This window comes from Meleagris gallopavo, chromosome 22 (assembly GCF_000146605.3).
Source record: "Meleagris gallopavo isolate NT-WF06-2002-E0010 breed Aviagen turkey brand Nicholas breeding stock chromosome 22, Turkey_5.1, whole genome shotgun sequence".
NCBI classification, from domain to species: domain Eukaryota; kingdom Metazoa; phylum Chordata; class Aves; order Galliformes; family Phasianidae; genus Meleagris; species Meleagris gallopavo.
In genome coordinates this window covers 943,505-959,984 of record NC_015032.2, presented here as the reverse complement: position 1 = coordinate 959,984, position 16,480 = coordinate 943,505, and the positions used below count along the sequence as shown (strand labels likewise).

General features: G+C 41.6%; 1 protein-coding gene across 1 annotated transcript in view; it reads left to right on the top strand.

Moving 5' to 3' along the window:
- Positions 1–16,480, top strand: part of PHF20 (PHD finger protein 20) — a 63,796-nt gene that overhangs the window by 22,351 nt on the left and 24,965 nt on the right. Inside the window, 1 exon segment of the mRNA XM_010722232.3 lies at positions 7,605–7,883. Coding sequence (XP_010720534.1) covers positions 7,605–7,883 — 279 coding nt within the window.

The following is a 16,480-nucleotide window of genomic DNA, read 5'->3' as shown; positions in this document are numbered from 1 at the left end:
AAGTCAGAATAACATGTTAAAAGATCATTTTCTCTTGCTGTGCTGCAGGTGTGTCAGAGCAGTGATGACTGGGAATGTCAGCTGTGCATTTCTCTACCCTGATGTTTTGTCATCTGTTACATTTAAGCCCTAGAATATTCAGACTTTTTTTGTGCAGACATATGAAATAAGCAGTGAAGTGTAATTTCTGTTGTTTCCTCATAGACGGAGGAGTGCACAGATTTTCTTTTTCAAATTAAAAGTTCCTGTGGGGACAGTAGGCTAAGCCCAAATGCAATTTATTTTTTGTGGCTTCAGTACTTTTTATCTGCAGCTAAGTAGGGAAACTTGAACTACAAATTCCCTTGTGTATGCCCTATCAGGAAAGCTTTAAATTAGATGGAACAGACCATTTATAGGGACTTAAGGTTGCTTAGTAATGCTAGAGTAACCTCTGCATGTTGGCTTTCATCCTAATTTTGTTCTTCCAGCTATTTTTCTCCTGCTTGCACATGTCCTAATTCACCCACCTTGGTGTAACTGTGCAGATGAAGTGCCCTCTCCCTGTGCCCCTGGTAACAATTGCACGTAGGTCTGTAGTGAGGAGAGGAAGTCACTTCTCCGTTGCTCAGGTTTGATGTGTCAGCAGTCCTTTGCTATTTAAGTTAAAGCTCTTTTGGTCTTTGTTCTTCCTCCTAAGCAGTGTGATGATGCATATGTCTGTATTGTGTAACTGTGGTATATCTGGAGTCTTGGTATCAGCTGGTGTGTGTTGGGACTGTGCTGCTTGGTGCCACGACATGTAATCACAGAGTTCTGGGGTCAGTGGTCAGATGCAATTTTAAAAAATGATGCCTCTTGCCAAGGGCTTCTGTTTTCTGACTGATACTCATGTAGCTTTTTGTAGAGTTCTGCAAATATCTTTCACTTCAATAGCTAGAAGATCCAAGAAGTATTAAAACTGGGCTGTTACCATAGCTGTGTGTGCTTCTGCAGAGATGATTTCTTTCTCTTGAAAAGTTCTCTTGGATCTGAGTTCAGGGCTGGTTTAGTGAGAGCTGTTCAGCTGCACGTGTTGGGTGGCAGCAAACAAGCCACATCTGGTAGCTGTGAAGGAATAAATTGATAAAGTGGTCTTCATTGTGTTAAAAACAAACAAACAAACAAAAAAACCTGTGTGTATTTGTTGCGAAGTGGGGAGTCTCTTCCCCTTTGTGAATGGTCTTAAAGGATTTGGTTGACAGATTTAGGGATTTAAGTTAAGTAGTAGCAGGTTTTTTTTCCTTGATTTGCATATTTATGGTCAGCTTGAATTCCTGGATGCAATTTACAATTGCCTTGATAGATTTGCTCCCCTGAACTTAATATACGATGGGGTGAGACGCTGTGTTTTGTTGAGTAGGAAGTGGAGAAATTTTTTGATTTGTACATTTGAAAGTCTACAGTGATACTTCAATCTTACAGTTTTAGCTTTAGAGAACCTTAACTTTGGCTGCAGGTAAATGGGGTAGGACTCCAGGGTAATGCTGGTGTGCAACTGGACTGCTGAGAGTTCAAGAATCTGTGATTTCATTGGATATTTTTTGCCATTATTACAACTTTCCTTTGGTTTTTTTCATTCTCTGTTACTGAGCACTTGCAGTTTGGCTTTTAACTGGTGAGAACTCCAGGGGCACGTGTAACTCATGCCAGTGCAATTCAGGTGATGAGAACAAATAATGAGCTGACTTCATTGGGTGCAAGAAGCAAGGCTGTGATAACATAACTTCTGGTTCACACGAGTACCCAAGGCCTCCAGTATTGCTGGTACACTTTGATACTGCACTTGAGTGAGCCGGATTCCTGTCTGTTCAAGAGTACCTGCTCATACTGAATGGTGGCCCAAGGTTCAGGATGGTGGCGTGCCTGAAAATCCACTTTTCTGAGGAGTTTTGTTCTGATTAATTAAAGTCTTCTCACTTAATGTTAGAAGCACCAGGCATGCAAATGAGAGGACATAAAAAAAATATGGAAATCGAGTGTTTTTACTGAGAAACTTGCTAAGGATGTAAAGGCTGTTACCATAAGCTGCAGTAAAAGAAAAATAACTTCGGTTTCTATTTTTAACTAACTCTTAAAATGTTATTAAAGTGATTTGTACATACAGTAATTTTGAAATCCCTGGATCCTGCTGTGGGTAGATCTGCTGTTACAAAGCAGAGTTGTGCTTCCGTTGGGTTGGTTGGCACTGTGTGGGAACGTTGCACTGCAGGCGACCTGCCTGATGGGGGAACAGAAGTGCTTTGGCTTTCTTTGTGTGAGCAGCAGCACTCAGAGATGTGCCACTGGATCCAGAAACATCTCTGCAAACTTCCAGCTGTCTGTGTGTTCTGGAGAGCTGCTGAAGAACATGCAGCCATGAAAATAACTAGTGCAGGGGGCTGATGGCTGGGTTAGCTGATTGTATTGGGCGATGATCAAGGAGCAAGAGAGACACCTCCCCAAATACTTCTAGTTGAATGTCAAGCTGTTATGTTCTCAGGCGGGCAGCTGTGCTCAAGAGTTCTGGGGGCTTGGAAAGAAAGCATGTTGTCAGAACAGCTGATGCACGTGGGGGGGGAAAACAGAAAACCAAGTATCTGTTACATGTGTGGTTCCCACAAAACAAAGTGTGGGAATTCAGGTGAAGGATAACTTAGAGTAGTGCAGCTTTATAACTCTGTACTATTTGTAGCCTTCAGCTCTTGATTGGAGTTTGATGGGAGCTGATTCTCTTCCTTTAAGAAAATACTGCTAAACAAAATGAATGACCCTAATGTGTGGAGTTCGTGTTGGTTTTGTGTGAGTGACAGATCCTGCTTTAACGCTCATGGTGTATGGGAAGAGCAAGGTTGTTATCAGCAGTTCTTAAGGGTAAAAGCGCTATTTAGGAGTGTTTGCCCCTTCACCGATGGGCAGAGGATTCAAGATGTAGTAATTCCAATCACTTGTGACAGCAGATGCAATTTGTAGTGTTTATCTGCTTATGTTTTAAGAGGTAATGTGTTCTTGCAGGATAGCAAGCTTCGTTTGCCACAACTGAAGTTCCTTCTTTAGACTTCTCCTCAAAATCCTGATTAATTTAATTATACGTGGTAGGCAATAAAAATCCTATTCTGCTGGGTTTTTTTGGCTCCCCTGCTGTTTAGGGGCTAAAACTGGTGGCTTAGGATTTAGTTAAATCAAGTCATGCTTCAAGTAATGGGCTGGGAGCCTGTTGGCAAGCTCTTACAGCCAGGCAATGCACTGTTTGATGTATCTGAGGACAGGCTTAGAGGCACTCTGCAGCTGTTGGTGTGGCTTTACTCTTGCAAACTGATTTGACTTTTGAGGTGAGCTGCCTTGGCTTGTCATGTTTGTGTTTCCAGAGTTTAAGATGCCTTTTTATTTGCATAGACATGCATCAAGGATTTGATTTGCCTTGTACTTTCTGTGTGTTTTTCTAATTTTATCACTTCTGGCTTTGGGTTTCAGTTACAGAGAAGCTGAAAATACTTGTGTCCAGTTTGAGAGAGCAGCTGTGTATCCTGCAGCTTTCCCAGATAGGCTCCACTACTCCAGGGCTATGAGTCACAGTATTAAGCCTAAGTATGTTGTGTGTGTCCATCTCACACTGCACATCTAAACTTGCTTACAGATAGACACTGATCTGGAAATGTTTGTTAAACCTGTCCAAGTGCAAGTAAAGCCTTTAAGGCCACCTGACTGCTCTGCCCTCTGTGTCGAGGTTGGCACTGGGGACACCAGGTAAGCTTCTGGTGCATTGTAGGCATTCATCCCTGTTCTTATTGTAACAAATTTAGTGCCAGCATAGGGAGAATATGTTAAGTGGAGGATTACATGAAATACTGTCTTGCAATGCCAAAAAAAATGCTTTGGGCTCAAAAATGAGAACACTGTGTGTGTGTGTGTGTGTGTGTGTGTGTGTGTGTGTGTGTGTGTGTGTGTGTGATGAGCTTTGCATTTAATACACCCATCTTCTGTTTTCTGTACTTTCTGTAGTTGAGTGGTTTCTGGATATACTGGAGGTGCCCAAATGCTTTTTTTCCTGTTTAAAGTAGGTTGAGAACAGCAATTGGGCAAGGTGGGTTTTTGTTTCACAATTGAGGTCTTGGAAGACGATTTTTAGGAAGATGAGAAAAAGCGTAGTTTGAGCACTAGGGTGGTGAGCAGGAGCACTTGGTGAGCTGGAGGTTTCAGAAGGAAGTTAGCCTGCTGGTGCAGGGATCCAGAGCATGGAACAGATGATAGCAGCTGGGCAAAGTGTGAGGTTGTAATTAAGGTGTAGACTGTTGTGGGACTAGATGTACCCCTAGGAAGCTCCAGAGTGGTTCGTGTGATTCTGAGGCTGACCGTGCCCAGCCTCACCTTTCTGTAAATAGGTCAAAATGTCAGAGGTGAGTTTTCCCATTACTGTACAGATGTGTGGTTCACTGGTGCCGTTACCTACAGAGTAGATAAATGTTATGTCTGCAGTTCAGGAAGGGTAATGGTAACAATCTTGAAAGTAGCAGATAGAAGCGGTGGATGCTGTGTTCTAGAGAGACGTGATCTGTTTTGTTGAACAGTAGGTGAGGAAATAGTTTAGTTTTAGTTTCATCTCTTGGGAGAGCAGGCAGTAGAGACTTGAAGTCTCATCAGTTTAAAATGCAGCTGTTTGTGAAGATCTGATGGCTAGAAACTGCAGCAAGGCCAACTTTGAAGCAGGAGGCAAGTGCTAAATATTCAGTGCAGTGGTGGCATTCTGGGATGGATCACCAGCACCTTGCAGAAGGGTTCCCCTGGATTGGCAGACCTTAAATCAAGGTGCTGTGCTGCTGCTGAGCATCACTGTCCCAGCTGGAGTCAACCAAAACAGGGAATTTAGGGGAGTGGATGGAGTAGGCATGGGTGGGGGATTCAGAAGGTTCCATATGCTGATGTTTTACTGTAAACTCACTATTAAATTTGGTCTGAACTGGGAGTTTGTGTCGTTTGGATTGTGCAGCACAATGAGAGGTGAAGTAGACTGCTAAAGTGAATGCTGAATGGATGTTCTTGTCTTTGCAGTGAAAGTTAAGAGACACTGTGCTTTGACCTTGAGTTGTGTGATTAGTAGTGTAGCAGTTGAGTGCCAGGTATTTTTAGTTTTGGTTTTAAAGTTGAAAGAAATAGTGGGTGGGAGGCCTGTAAGATTTCTTCATACTCAGAGAAAACAATACATTCAGTTTCCTTACTCTGGAAGGACAAGTGCCTGAAAATCTGATGCCGATAAAGCAAGACTATGATTCTTCCTATAGAAACTAGCTTTGGTGCATGTTCTGCCAGCAGAAAATTCAAATGGGTGGAAGCTGCTCCCCTTCATGTGTTGGTGTAATGAGAGAGCTTCAGCTGGCTCTCCCAAGGCCCTCCTGCCTGGGAGTCGTGCATCAGCTTCAGACTGTTTCCTGGCAGCAGGAATTCTATTGTCTTTATTTGTAGAGAAAGAACGTGCCCCCAGATGTGGTGGCAGTGGTAACAACTGGAGCTTTATTTTGAACTTTTTGTGATCGTCTGTGCTTTGTTCCTCTAAATGGATTCCTTTGTCATGTTGCAATGAACTTTTCCTCTTCTTTCCTTCCCTCTGCCCCATGTGTTTGCTACCTCCTTGTTGCTAAACTTCAGCTGACACAATCTTGTGCTCCTCTTCTAACTTGTAGCTGATCATTCAGAAGCTGTTCCTTGTGTCTGCTCAAGAATTTGTCCATCTCAATAGAAGGAAAGTGCTCCAAGCTTGGGTAAAAGAGCAGGGACAGGGCTTCATCGTGACAGCTCTGTGATGTATGACAGCTTCCCTTGTCATCTTCAGAATCCTTGCCTGATAAATCCTTGGGCCCCACTGCTCCTTTCTGCTGTAGTTAAGTTTCCCCATCTTCATGTTAGTTAAGTTGCAGCAAATTATCTTTCATTGTCCTGAGTGTGCTGGCTTTTAGCCTTGCAGCCAGGAGAACCTTTCTGGATTTTCTTTCACTGAATCCACCAGCCATTTCCATTCCATCAGCTGGTCCTGAAATGCCTGATTCTTTAAGAATGCAAATTCTGATGGTGTGCAGTGTATTCACATTTTGGTGCTGGCAAACTGTCATTCTGCTAACCAGTTAGTGACATTTGCTCTTAAGTCACTACCCCCATTGCTTGAAGCAGTTTCCCTGTCAGGATGTTCTTAATGCAGTGGTGCCAAAATTGTTCCTTTACTCCTTGCTGTTCTCCTTGGGAAACACCTGAAAGCAGGTGTTTTGATTTTTTTCCTGTTTTCTTCATTCTTTTAACCAGTTTAATGTGTGTCTCTTAGTCCTTCCTGGGTATCAGATTCCATAGAACCATTAGCTGTTCTCTATGAATGACTTCAAGTTTTGTTTTTTTCATAAGATAGTTCTTAAACTGATACACTTCAGATGCTGTTTCCTAGGATGCTTTTGCATAACCTTTATGTCTGTAGTGCAGTAGAATTCACCGTTTTTGTTGCCTGCTAAAAATTTCTGAACAAGCTGTGCTGTTTTCTTATAGCAAACCTATGCTGATGCTTTCTTTAACCCTCCCTTCAATCCACTGCTGCATATGTGTGCTTGTAGAAAGCCTTTACTGCTCTTGTCAGTACTTTGGGTCCTCGTGTGCTCTGTTTCCAGCTACTTTTAATATACTGTTTTAATTAACGCACTGCGTGTCTTCTAGTTGCATCACTTTTGCTTGTGCTGGGTGATAACTTTTAATGCTGCTTCTTAACTCTTTTAGTTTGATGGTATGTGTCAGTATGGAAACGTTTTAGTGCAGACCAAACAAATGGAAAAGTTACATTTGGTAGCTGTTCTGCAGACATGACAGCTCCTGTTATACTGCTGCACGTCCTCTAGCTGTAGTCTTGGTTTGATGCGATGTGTTTACTAGCGATGAGTAATTACTCAAATTGTTTCTATCTGTGTTTCCAAATTTCTACCTTCCCTGTGTTTATCAGATACAGATCCTGGTGACAGTGTCTCTTTTGTGTAATTCTTAGCAAAACCATGAGAAATTTCTGAAATCCTGGAACTTTTTTCTTTCATTGCTACTTGAAAAGTGTAGCGGGTTTCATTTGTACTTGGGTAGTGTCCTTCTGACATACTGCTTACTGTTCTGTTGTGCTTGGAAGTCATCAGGGCTGGAAGGTCAGACAAGGCATCCAGCAAGGAGGCAGCAGAAGAGCTGTAAGCAAAGAAGCACAAGTGTTTTCCTTGGAAAATGCCTTGGCCAAAGATGTGAAGAGCTAAATGACATGCTAGATAGAACATAATCCTCAGCATTCTGACAGAAATCAGCAGTCTCTTTGTAATTCTGTCTTGTCTGTAATCGTGCCATATGCAGCGCTGTTAGCAGCTGGGTGAGGGAGTTGAGTAACTCATTAAAGCACTGTGACAAATGAGTTTAGGAGCACAGTAAGGGCAAGTTTTCTCTTAGCCATAACAGCAGACAGCCTAAAAATTTTGTTGTTAGCATTTCACAGCTAACTTGTTTGAATGCATGCTCATTTCTTAACTTTTTTTTTTTGTAATATAGGAAGCCATTTGTTAAATATAGCAAATGCATCGGGGAATTTATCTGTTTTGTTCTTACAGTAACAAAACCTTTTAGGAGATCAGATTTTCTTGCATCAAAAAAAGCTGCAACCGTTGATCAAGACCACAAGTTTAAATGCAAGTTCGTGGACTGTTCCAAATCATTCCGCAAAGCCAAGTTATTGCATTATCACATGAAATATTTTCATGGAGTGGACAAGTCTGCAGAATCACAGCAGAACCCGGTAAAAAGGCACATTCAAACCAGAGCTTCTTTGGCTTCTGAGAAAGCTAATCAAGAAAGGTCAAAAAGAGGACGGAGCTCAGCTGGTTCATTGTGTAAGTATCTTGCTGATTTTTTTTTTTCTTTAACAGCAGCAAGCAGGACAGGGTGGAAATCAATTTTCTTTTGGGCTGAAAGAGTCGTCTTATGGCTGCAGCTTGCATATTTCTTTGTGGAGAAGCATAATGATATATCTGAACATTCAGTTTTAGAGAAGATAAAACTGAAGAAATTGCCTCATCTAGAAACACAGATGAAGTTCTGTGATGAGGTGACTGTGCAGCTTGCCTTATTTCTTCATTACAGCTTACTTGTGTATTAAATCTGTTCCTTTTTTCAGAACTACTATCCCTTGACATCCTGGTCCTTTTTTCCTTCTGTTTGTGTCAAATGCCTAACTAGTATTGCTGAAAGTCTTCTTTTGTCCTTTCTTGTACTAAGGTAGCAGTCTGGATAATTCAACTTCTCTTGCTTCTCGCTTTGCTCTTTACATTTCACAGTCCTATCTCAAGAGTATACTGACGTGCTAGTGTAGAAGTCTGCTGGCAGTTTTGCTGGACCTGTTAAATACTAGGATTTCTTTCACAAGTGCAGTTGCTACAGCTGTTCTTGAAAGATACTCCTGCACCTGGCAGGTAGTGGAAAGGGAAGACCTCAATGTAGCCATTGAAAGGGAAGAAAATCAGAATTCTTCTTCAGTTGTAACTGCTTTGCAGTCTTCAGAATTATGTTAATTTCTTCTTCTCTGTTCCATTCTTTGAAATTCTTTGTTCCTGCTGTACTGAATACATCGGAGTGACAGTCGTGGTGTACCTGTGTACTGGTGTGGGTACTGATAATGTGTCCAGACTCTTCTTGTGGGCAGGTTTCACCTGGTGTCCTGGATCCATGAGTATTACCTCTCTTGTCTTCTGACTGAGCCTGTTTTGTAAAGTCCAGCTTTCTCTTTGCCAAATCCTCTGGTCCCTGTAAATGTTATATTTTCCTTATAATTTTTGATCTTTCATTGGTATTCTGTATAATTAAGGATTTCAGAATCTTTTAAGTTGTTCATTGAGTTACCAGCATGATGTAGCAGAATATATCTCGCTTTACATAGTTTCATGTCTGCCTTTCCTAATGCATCCAGCAAATGTTTTTTCACTTGAAGCACTACTGCTTATTCCTAACAAAACAGCGTAGCTGAACTTACTGCTACTACAAGTAAACTGTTTACCTCAGGTGCTCCTGTATTTTCAAATAATGCAAAGGCCTAAGATTTAATTACTTAGGGGAGCTGCGTTAGAATGTACCAGCTTCTGTTTATCACTTGGAATGCAGCTTGCATGTAACTCCACTGCCTGCAGAAACGGAGCTGGACGTGAGCACGTAGTGAGGAGCAGCAGGCAGCACTGATCGGAACAGGCTTCTTGTTTGTTTTCATAGCAGGTTTCTGTTCTGCTTTTTGAGATACTGTGCAATTAGTTCAGTTTAAAAAGTAGTTCCCCTCTGATTGTCTTGAATGAACTGACTTGTGGCTCCAGATTTGACCTTTTCATTACCCTTTCCTCAAAGCATATCCTGTTGATGTGATGACATCATCTTGGCAGCTCTGGCAGGTAATTGTTTATAGCATTACTTCTTTATGTAAGTCTCCACTCCTTTCTTTCCTCTGTGGTGAGTGGATACTTGTAACCCATGTGTGTGCTTCATGGCATATTCCTGCAGGTCGCACCTTGGCTGTGCTGACAGCTGGTGAATTGTCAGTCAAGGTGGAAAGGGTAGAATTTCAGCCTGCGATCAAAGCCTGCTGTTGTGGGGATGCGGAAGCTTTTCCTTGATGTGGAAAAGGGAGGTCATCATACTGCATTTGTATTACAATGCCTGATTATTTAGTTATGTTTGTATTTTGTTGAACTTCTTAATTCTTGTAATTCATCCTGTACACAAATTCTAAAATAGAGTTAATGGGACTTACAGACTCACTGTTTCATGTTGTGTTCTCATCTTTTTGCAAGCATCATTTCTGTTACTAATTACCCGAATAGGAAGACCTGCTGTGCGATGCAAGAAGAAACAAATTAGATTCTAATTTCTTTATACTTTAGTAGAGATTCTGAAATTTCAGCATTTGAACTGTAGTAAACTGTACAATTGGGAACTGGCTTCAAAAGATTAAGCTAGAAAGACTGATGTGAAGTACTTGTCCTGTCTGTCTTCCTTCTTAGGGAGGAGCTTACCTTGGCTGTGCCAAATTTGGCAGCTACCTCTAAATTTTGTAGTGGCTTTTCATAGTATCATAGAATATCCTGCATCAGAAGGGACCCGCAGGGATCACTGAGTCCAACTCCATTTAATGAAAGTGAAAGAACCTACAGGTGTTTAGCTGGTATTTTAAATTGTCCTTGTCTGATCAGAGTGATAGACTTGAATGGCTCCTGACTGCTTCTAAGCAATACTTCTTTTCTTTAATGGGAAATCTGAGATCATCATGATGAAAACTCCTCCCCAGTGCTGCAATGCTTAACTGCATGAGGACTGCTCCTGTTTGGTCTTTCCTGAAAGAACTGTTCTGTGCAGACAATGAGGCAGTTGGTTTTGGGCCTCCCTGACATACAGGAGCTGCAGGTATTTCTGCTCTCAATTTTTAAGTTGCTTTGCACCTCTGCAGGTGTAATATAGAAACTGATGCAACTCTTTAGTTTAAGAGGAAAATCAAGATCTGTATAAAATGTTTTAAGCTCATGCAACAGTATATAAGATTTTTGGGCAGGGTTGCAAATTGCTTCTTAAAGTTTGTCTTACAAAGAAGATGCCTTAGAATTTTGATTATTCAAGTTGAGACATTCTCTCAAATTTGTCACTTCAAAATTGAATGTTGTGTGCTGTCTGCTAAGTTTTGAGGCAGAGTTGCTTGGTGATGGTGATTGATATAGTGAAGGAAAGGAGTGGAACCTTTTCCATGTCTTGGAAAATACTTGATGGTAAAATACGTTTCTTCTTTCTTTGTAGTCACAACTTTTTCCTTTGCAAAATCACTGATGCTTCACCATTGATAAAACATGTTTGCACCCTGCAAACATTGAATGTAAATTGTTTCCTCTGAAGATGGCAGCTTTCTTCAGGTCTCTGTGGACATCCTGTTGTATCTGAAGTACAGGTTTTTGGGAAGGTTTGTTGTGTCCTGACTTGGACCACTTAACGGGGTTTGGAGGCTCAACAGAGCTTAGTTCCTGCCTTTGTGCCAGGGGCTGCTGAACAATTTTTCTGAAGCCTGCAAGTCAACTTGGGGCAGACTTCAGTGCTTGAACAGTTGATGGGCCTCACCTCACCATGTGAACAAGTGGGGCACTTTGTGTGCAAAGAAATGCCACTGAAACCTTCTCAAAGTTGGCTGCAGTACTCATAGTTCTGCTAATAAGCACTTAGTGCTGACGGGCTTCATGCTTCCCTCAGCCTGACTGTTGTACTGGCAGGGACTTCACCAGCTGCTGAATACCATAACCTTAATATTCCCAAGACACAGCTCAGCTCTGCAGAGGAGTCTTGCTCTTTGTGAGGTTAAACTGGTTTGGAGAATTCAAAAATACCTTGCAACACAGGGCTGTGTTTTTTGGGGGTTAGAGTATATATGGAGCCTGAGTCTGGCAAGCTGCTGCCAATGTTGGCCCTGCTGCTGTCCTTGCCATAGGAACAAAAGAAACCAGAGGACGTGCAATTTGTATTTCAGGGACCACAGAAAATCTCTCCTGCCGATGAGTCCTTTGGTGATGCTTGTGGGGGAAAAAAAACCATGCATTTTGTCAGTGGGCTTGAATTTTTGTACGTGCCCACACTGTTAGAGAAGCATCACGAGTGTCTTAATGTCAGGAATATAGAAATACCTTTGTTTGCTTAGTGATAAGATACAACCACGTGTACAGAGGAGCAGGGTGGCAAGCTTGCTTTGCTGGCTTGAACTCAGCGAAGGTCCGCTGTCACCTGGTGGCTGTTAGCATGTGGCTCAATGGCACCCAGCCCGGGGGACTTTGGGGTGGTGCAGTGGGGTGGTTGCCCCTCTTCTTGGTGGGAGAAGGTACACAGCTCTCCTACGAACACAGGGTTTGTTGTCCCCGGAGGAGGTGAGGAGCTGTGTTAACAGCCTGTGTTCTGCAGAATTGCCAGTCAGCCTGTGGCTTATCTCAAGATACTGCGTGTGGTTTGTGGACCGTGTGTCAAATTCCTTAGGTGTAAGTCAAGATAAGAGGTCTTCCGTTCCTGAAAATATGAAGGATATTCTCAGCACGTGATTTCATAGCTGCTGGTGGTGAGTACTGTACAGCAGACAGTACTTGGAGTTAAATCTGTTTTCTATGAAGGTTGAGTTATCTTCTTAACTGGGACCTGATATCTGTGTTCCTTTGGACAGAAGGCTATTACATTGCTTGCCACTGAGTTTTGACATGTTCAGGTTTAAGTTCCACTGAGTGCTCTATCTGGCTGGTTGCCGTGGTTTCTGCATGGCTGAGATGGTTGAGCACTGTTCTGCATTTTACTACAGCCTACAGTCCAGGCTTGTGTTGTTGCTTGGTAACCTCGGTGGAGTGCAGGAACAAGTACTTGACAGAGAAGTTAGTTATGAGGTGTGTTGTGTGCTCTCAGCTTTTCTTGAAACCACATCAGGATTTCTGTGGCAGGGAGAAGACAGAGGTGGAAATGTTGTGCGATGGTGAAGGCTGGCTCAGGAGCACAGAGGGCAGGGCACGCTGCAGGCAGTGCTGAAGAAAGCCTGAGCGTGGGCAATGTGCAGACGTCGCTGGCACGTTCATAAATAAAGTTAGTTGTGCTCATTACAGCTGCTTTTCATTCTTTTGGGGCCCAATTTAGAAATTGACCTGTTTCGTGTTAATTATATTTGAAAGTGTTCTGAGAGGAGAAAAGACTCCACTATTGGAACACTTAAAGATTCAGGTGATGTGCTGCGAGTTTAGTCTGTACGCTTCCAAAACAAACAAACAAAATTCAAAATGTATTTAATAACTATTTCAGCAGAAAGGCACCTGGCATGTGATTGAGTACCTTGGGACTCTTCCAAAAATGTATCCCTGGTGGCTGGAGAATAATACAGAAATAGAGTAAGCTTTGTGCATTGTAAAAGATGCAACATCTTCTTAAACAGAAAAAAATTCTTAAACTTTCACTCTTACAAAGCTAAACAACCTCATGGATGTAAAATAGGCCTTTGTTCCACCTGGAGACTCTGTACGTGGATGTGAGCCTGCAGGAAGCATTTTGGAGAGCTGGTGGGATCAAGATGGCCATAGCATAGTTTGAATGGTGATTTATGAAATACAGTTGGACTGCTGGGAAAGGAGAAAGTTTGGAGGCCTAAATACCTTGTAGGTATTTTTCTAGTGGAATTTTTGTTTTTAAGTTCTGTGAGAAGCTATTCTGTAAGTAATTCTGGAATTCAAAGCAGGCAGAATGGTAGGTAATCAGGAATGCTTATCCAACTTGTTTACGTGTCACCATGTACTGACAGACTCTGCCTTGCAGAATGTCTGCTGGGACACTGGTGTCGCAAATTTTTTAAGAAATATCTTAATCTTGTTGTTTTTGTTGTTTTCAGCTACGGTGTACCATGGGAAAACATTTTTTCCTCCTTAAACAGTTGTTGTGTTCAGTCCACTAATTGTGGAAGTCCCCAGAAGTGATTACCATTAGTGGCAAGTCCTACAAGCATAGGGATGTACTTCCACTGCATTAAACTAGTTCCTGTAGGAGGAGAAGCTGGTCCTCTAGAAAATGTAAAGTCACGTTTGTCACTTTGTATCTCACCAAGGAGCATTCATTTCTTGTTTTAACAGTTCTTTGTAGGGGGGAAAAAGAACTATGTTCTGAGGTCTTGCAGCTCTCAATTTGAGCACACGCCCAGGGAAAGGCAGCAGTGAGCTGTCAGAGTGGATGAAAGCCACCTTTATCGTGGTCTTGTGTAGGAAACTTGAGCTTTTTGTATCTTTTCTGCCTTCTCTTGTGGCTGATGTGAAGCACTACAGCAGATGACTGAAGAGTAATCAGCAAGTAACTAGAATTATTATGAACAGATCCTTTTTACTGTGTTTATTCGTGAAGTTCTAATGCAGGTTCATTATGGAAAACCAGGGAGAAAACCATCTGATGGCCTCATTGCTGGATTTTGAGTTCCTTTGTTCTGAAGGGACCCACATGATTCTGAAGGGGTCAGAACAAGATGGCTTAATGTGCCCCATTGAAGCTTCACCTTGAAATGTTGGACAGGCTGGAGCACTTGATTTCCCATCTCCTAACTATGCTGACTTGGACTCCATCCTCAGCTACTGCTGAGTTACTTAGAGGCTTCCAAGTGAGAAACCTGTTGACGTGTACGTCTTCAGGTATGAAGAAAGATGCCTTTAGTATCCACTGAACTTTTGAGATCCTTATGGTGATAGAATCATACATTCTTGACAAAAATCAGTGTTTTGTCAGCCTGGCTACTGGATGTGATTGACAGAGATATGTGAGTTCGTACGGCAAAGTTGTAAGGTACTTTTTTATTCTGTCAACCCTACGTGTCACACAGCCTTTGCTTTCACCAGCTTCAGCTGCCAGCTTCTGTGTCCAGGAGTTCTTCAGTAGGAAGAGTTGCTTGCTGTTAACTGCCTCAAGGGCTAAATGAGAGCTAAATAATTTAACTTCATCTGCAATTCTATTTACTATCGAAGTCGTGTCTGTCTATTTCATGATTTTATGAGTTTTAGGTAGCAGTTCTGAGTTCTTGTATTTCTCCTGGCTGAAGCACTCGTTTTTTGGTGGTATGTACTTAAAACTGCTCATCCTCAGATGCATGGAGCTTCTACGCCTCTTCTGTCTGCTCGTTACAAAGCACACTTGGGAGCAGGCTGTGGTTCCTCTATTTACATCAACAGGAGCTCTTTCTTCTCTTTCAGAAGAAACTGTCATCTGACTATATCATTGCTGATCTGAACTATTTCTCTTTCCATCTTTCTTCAGTGCCACACTATTTCTGAAAGAATAAAGCTCTAGGGAATGCATTTACATTCACCGTTTCTTTGTGCTTTCTTTTTTATTTAAAAAAGAAGTGACAACAACAAAAAAAACCTTACAAGTCTTGTCTTGAAATGAGCTTCTGCTTAAAGCTCGGGTCACGTTGCTGGGACTGAGTTGAGCAGTGCATCTCTTTGGAAGTGCTCTGCAGGGCCAGCCAGGACTGCTGCTGGGGAAGGAGAGTTCCATTTTGAAAGTATTTAAAGTTTGGACCTCATCTTTATTCTCTTTGTAGATGCTCCTCTACACATAGCCCTGAGGAGTACCTCATATAGAGGTGAAAAAATAGAAAAGAGAAGACCTTCCACTGCTGTAAATGCATTAAATAGTCACCGATACTCTGTTAGAGGGCAAACCAAGGAGAACCACGTAGTGAGATCGCTCCGGAAGCCTCAGGAGAAACAAAGAGGTGAAAATGGTACGCAGCTTTAGTTCAAAATGAACTCTCACAAGCCTTGCTAGGAACTGATATATGAATATAAAGCATTTTGTGTACCTTCTTGTAAAGTGTTGATTTTTTGAGTCTGTGGTGTGAATTATAAGCGGTAGTTTTCACTGTTTCCTTGTCGTGGTTTCAAATGAAGAGTCAATACAGCAAAACTCAGACAACTTTTTGCTGTGCTCATTGGGTTTAAATGTTTCTGGTTATGGTGCGTAACATTTCTAATGTATAAAAATACGGAAATATTTTAAAGTGAGTGAGAACACTTTCATGCCTGTTTGCTTACTTCATAGATACCCTTGGTTGTCCTAAGCATTATGTATTTTAAGCAATCTTGAAGTTTTTGAGATACATGATCTTAAGAAATAATAACAACTCTTTAGAAATTACTTGATATATCAGAAAAAAAAATTACAATATAAATACCTTTTGATCTTTTCAAATAGTCTGTATTGTGTGCTGTGAAAAAATGTCTGGGTGATATCACTTCCCCTCTGTTCAGTGGTACAGAGTGAGTCCTGTTTATCCTAAATCTGCTGTAATGCAGGTGGATAAGAGCCACGCAGACACATGAAAATAATTCCCTGCATACCATCAGATTTTTAACAGCACTGTTTTATTTCAGATTTGTGGTGACAATTTGAGCCACTGCGAGAAAGATGTAAAAATCTGTGCGTAGTCTACTTCATTTGTAACAGATCTTTGTTCAGGAAAACTGTAATGTTATCACTGGTCTGATTCAGTGGGGTGTTTCTTATTTGAGAGTATGGCCTGTAGAGATTAGCTGGACCTTTCACTGTGGTGTTGGTGGGTGTGAGAGTGTGCTCATCCTGACCCTCATAAGTCTCTCAAGGAAATTAAATGTGGTTAAGATTTTTTTTATACTTCTGGCAAAAATTCTTTTTAATAAAAAAAAAAGTGATTGTGATGAATTTGTATGATTATGTAATACAGTTTGCATTTCTTTTTGGTCTTGCAAGTCTGTGAAGCTGTTTCTAGCCAGGTAGCTGCCTTATTGGGTCATGTTCCAGTGAGAGTTCATTAGACTTGAATGTGTTTACAGGAAATGACTTGGGGCAAAATACACAAATATTTGGATTTTTTTCAGTTTTTAAGACCATACTGGCTAGGTCAAGGGGGATAAGCATGAGACTGAGGTTTTTTTTT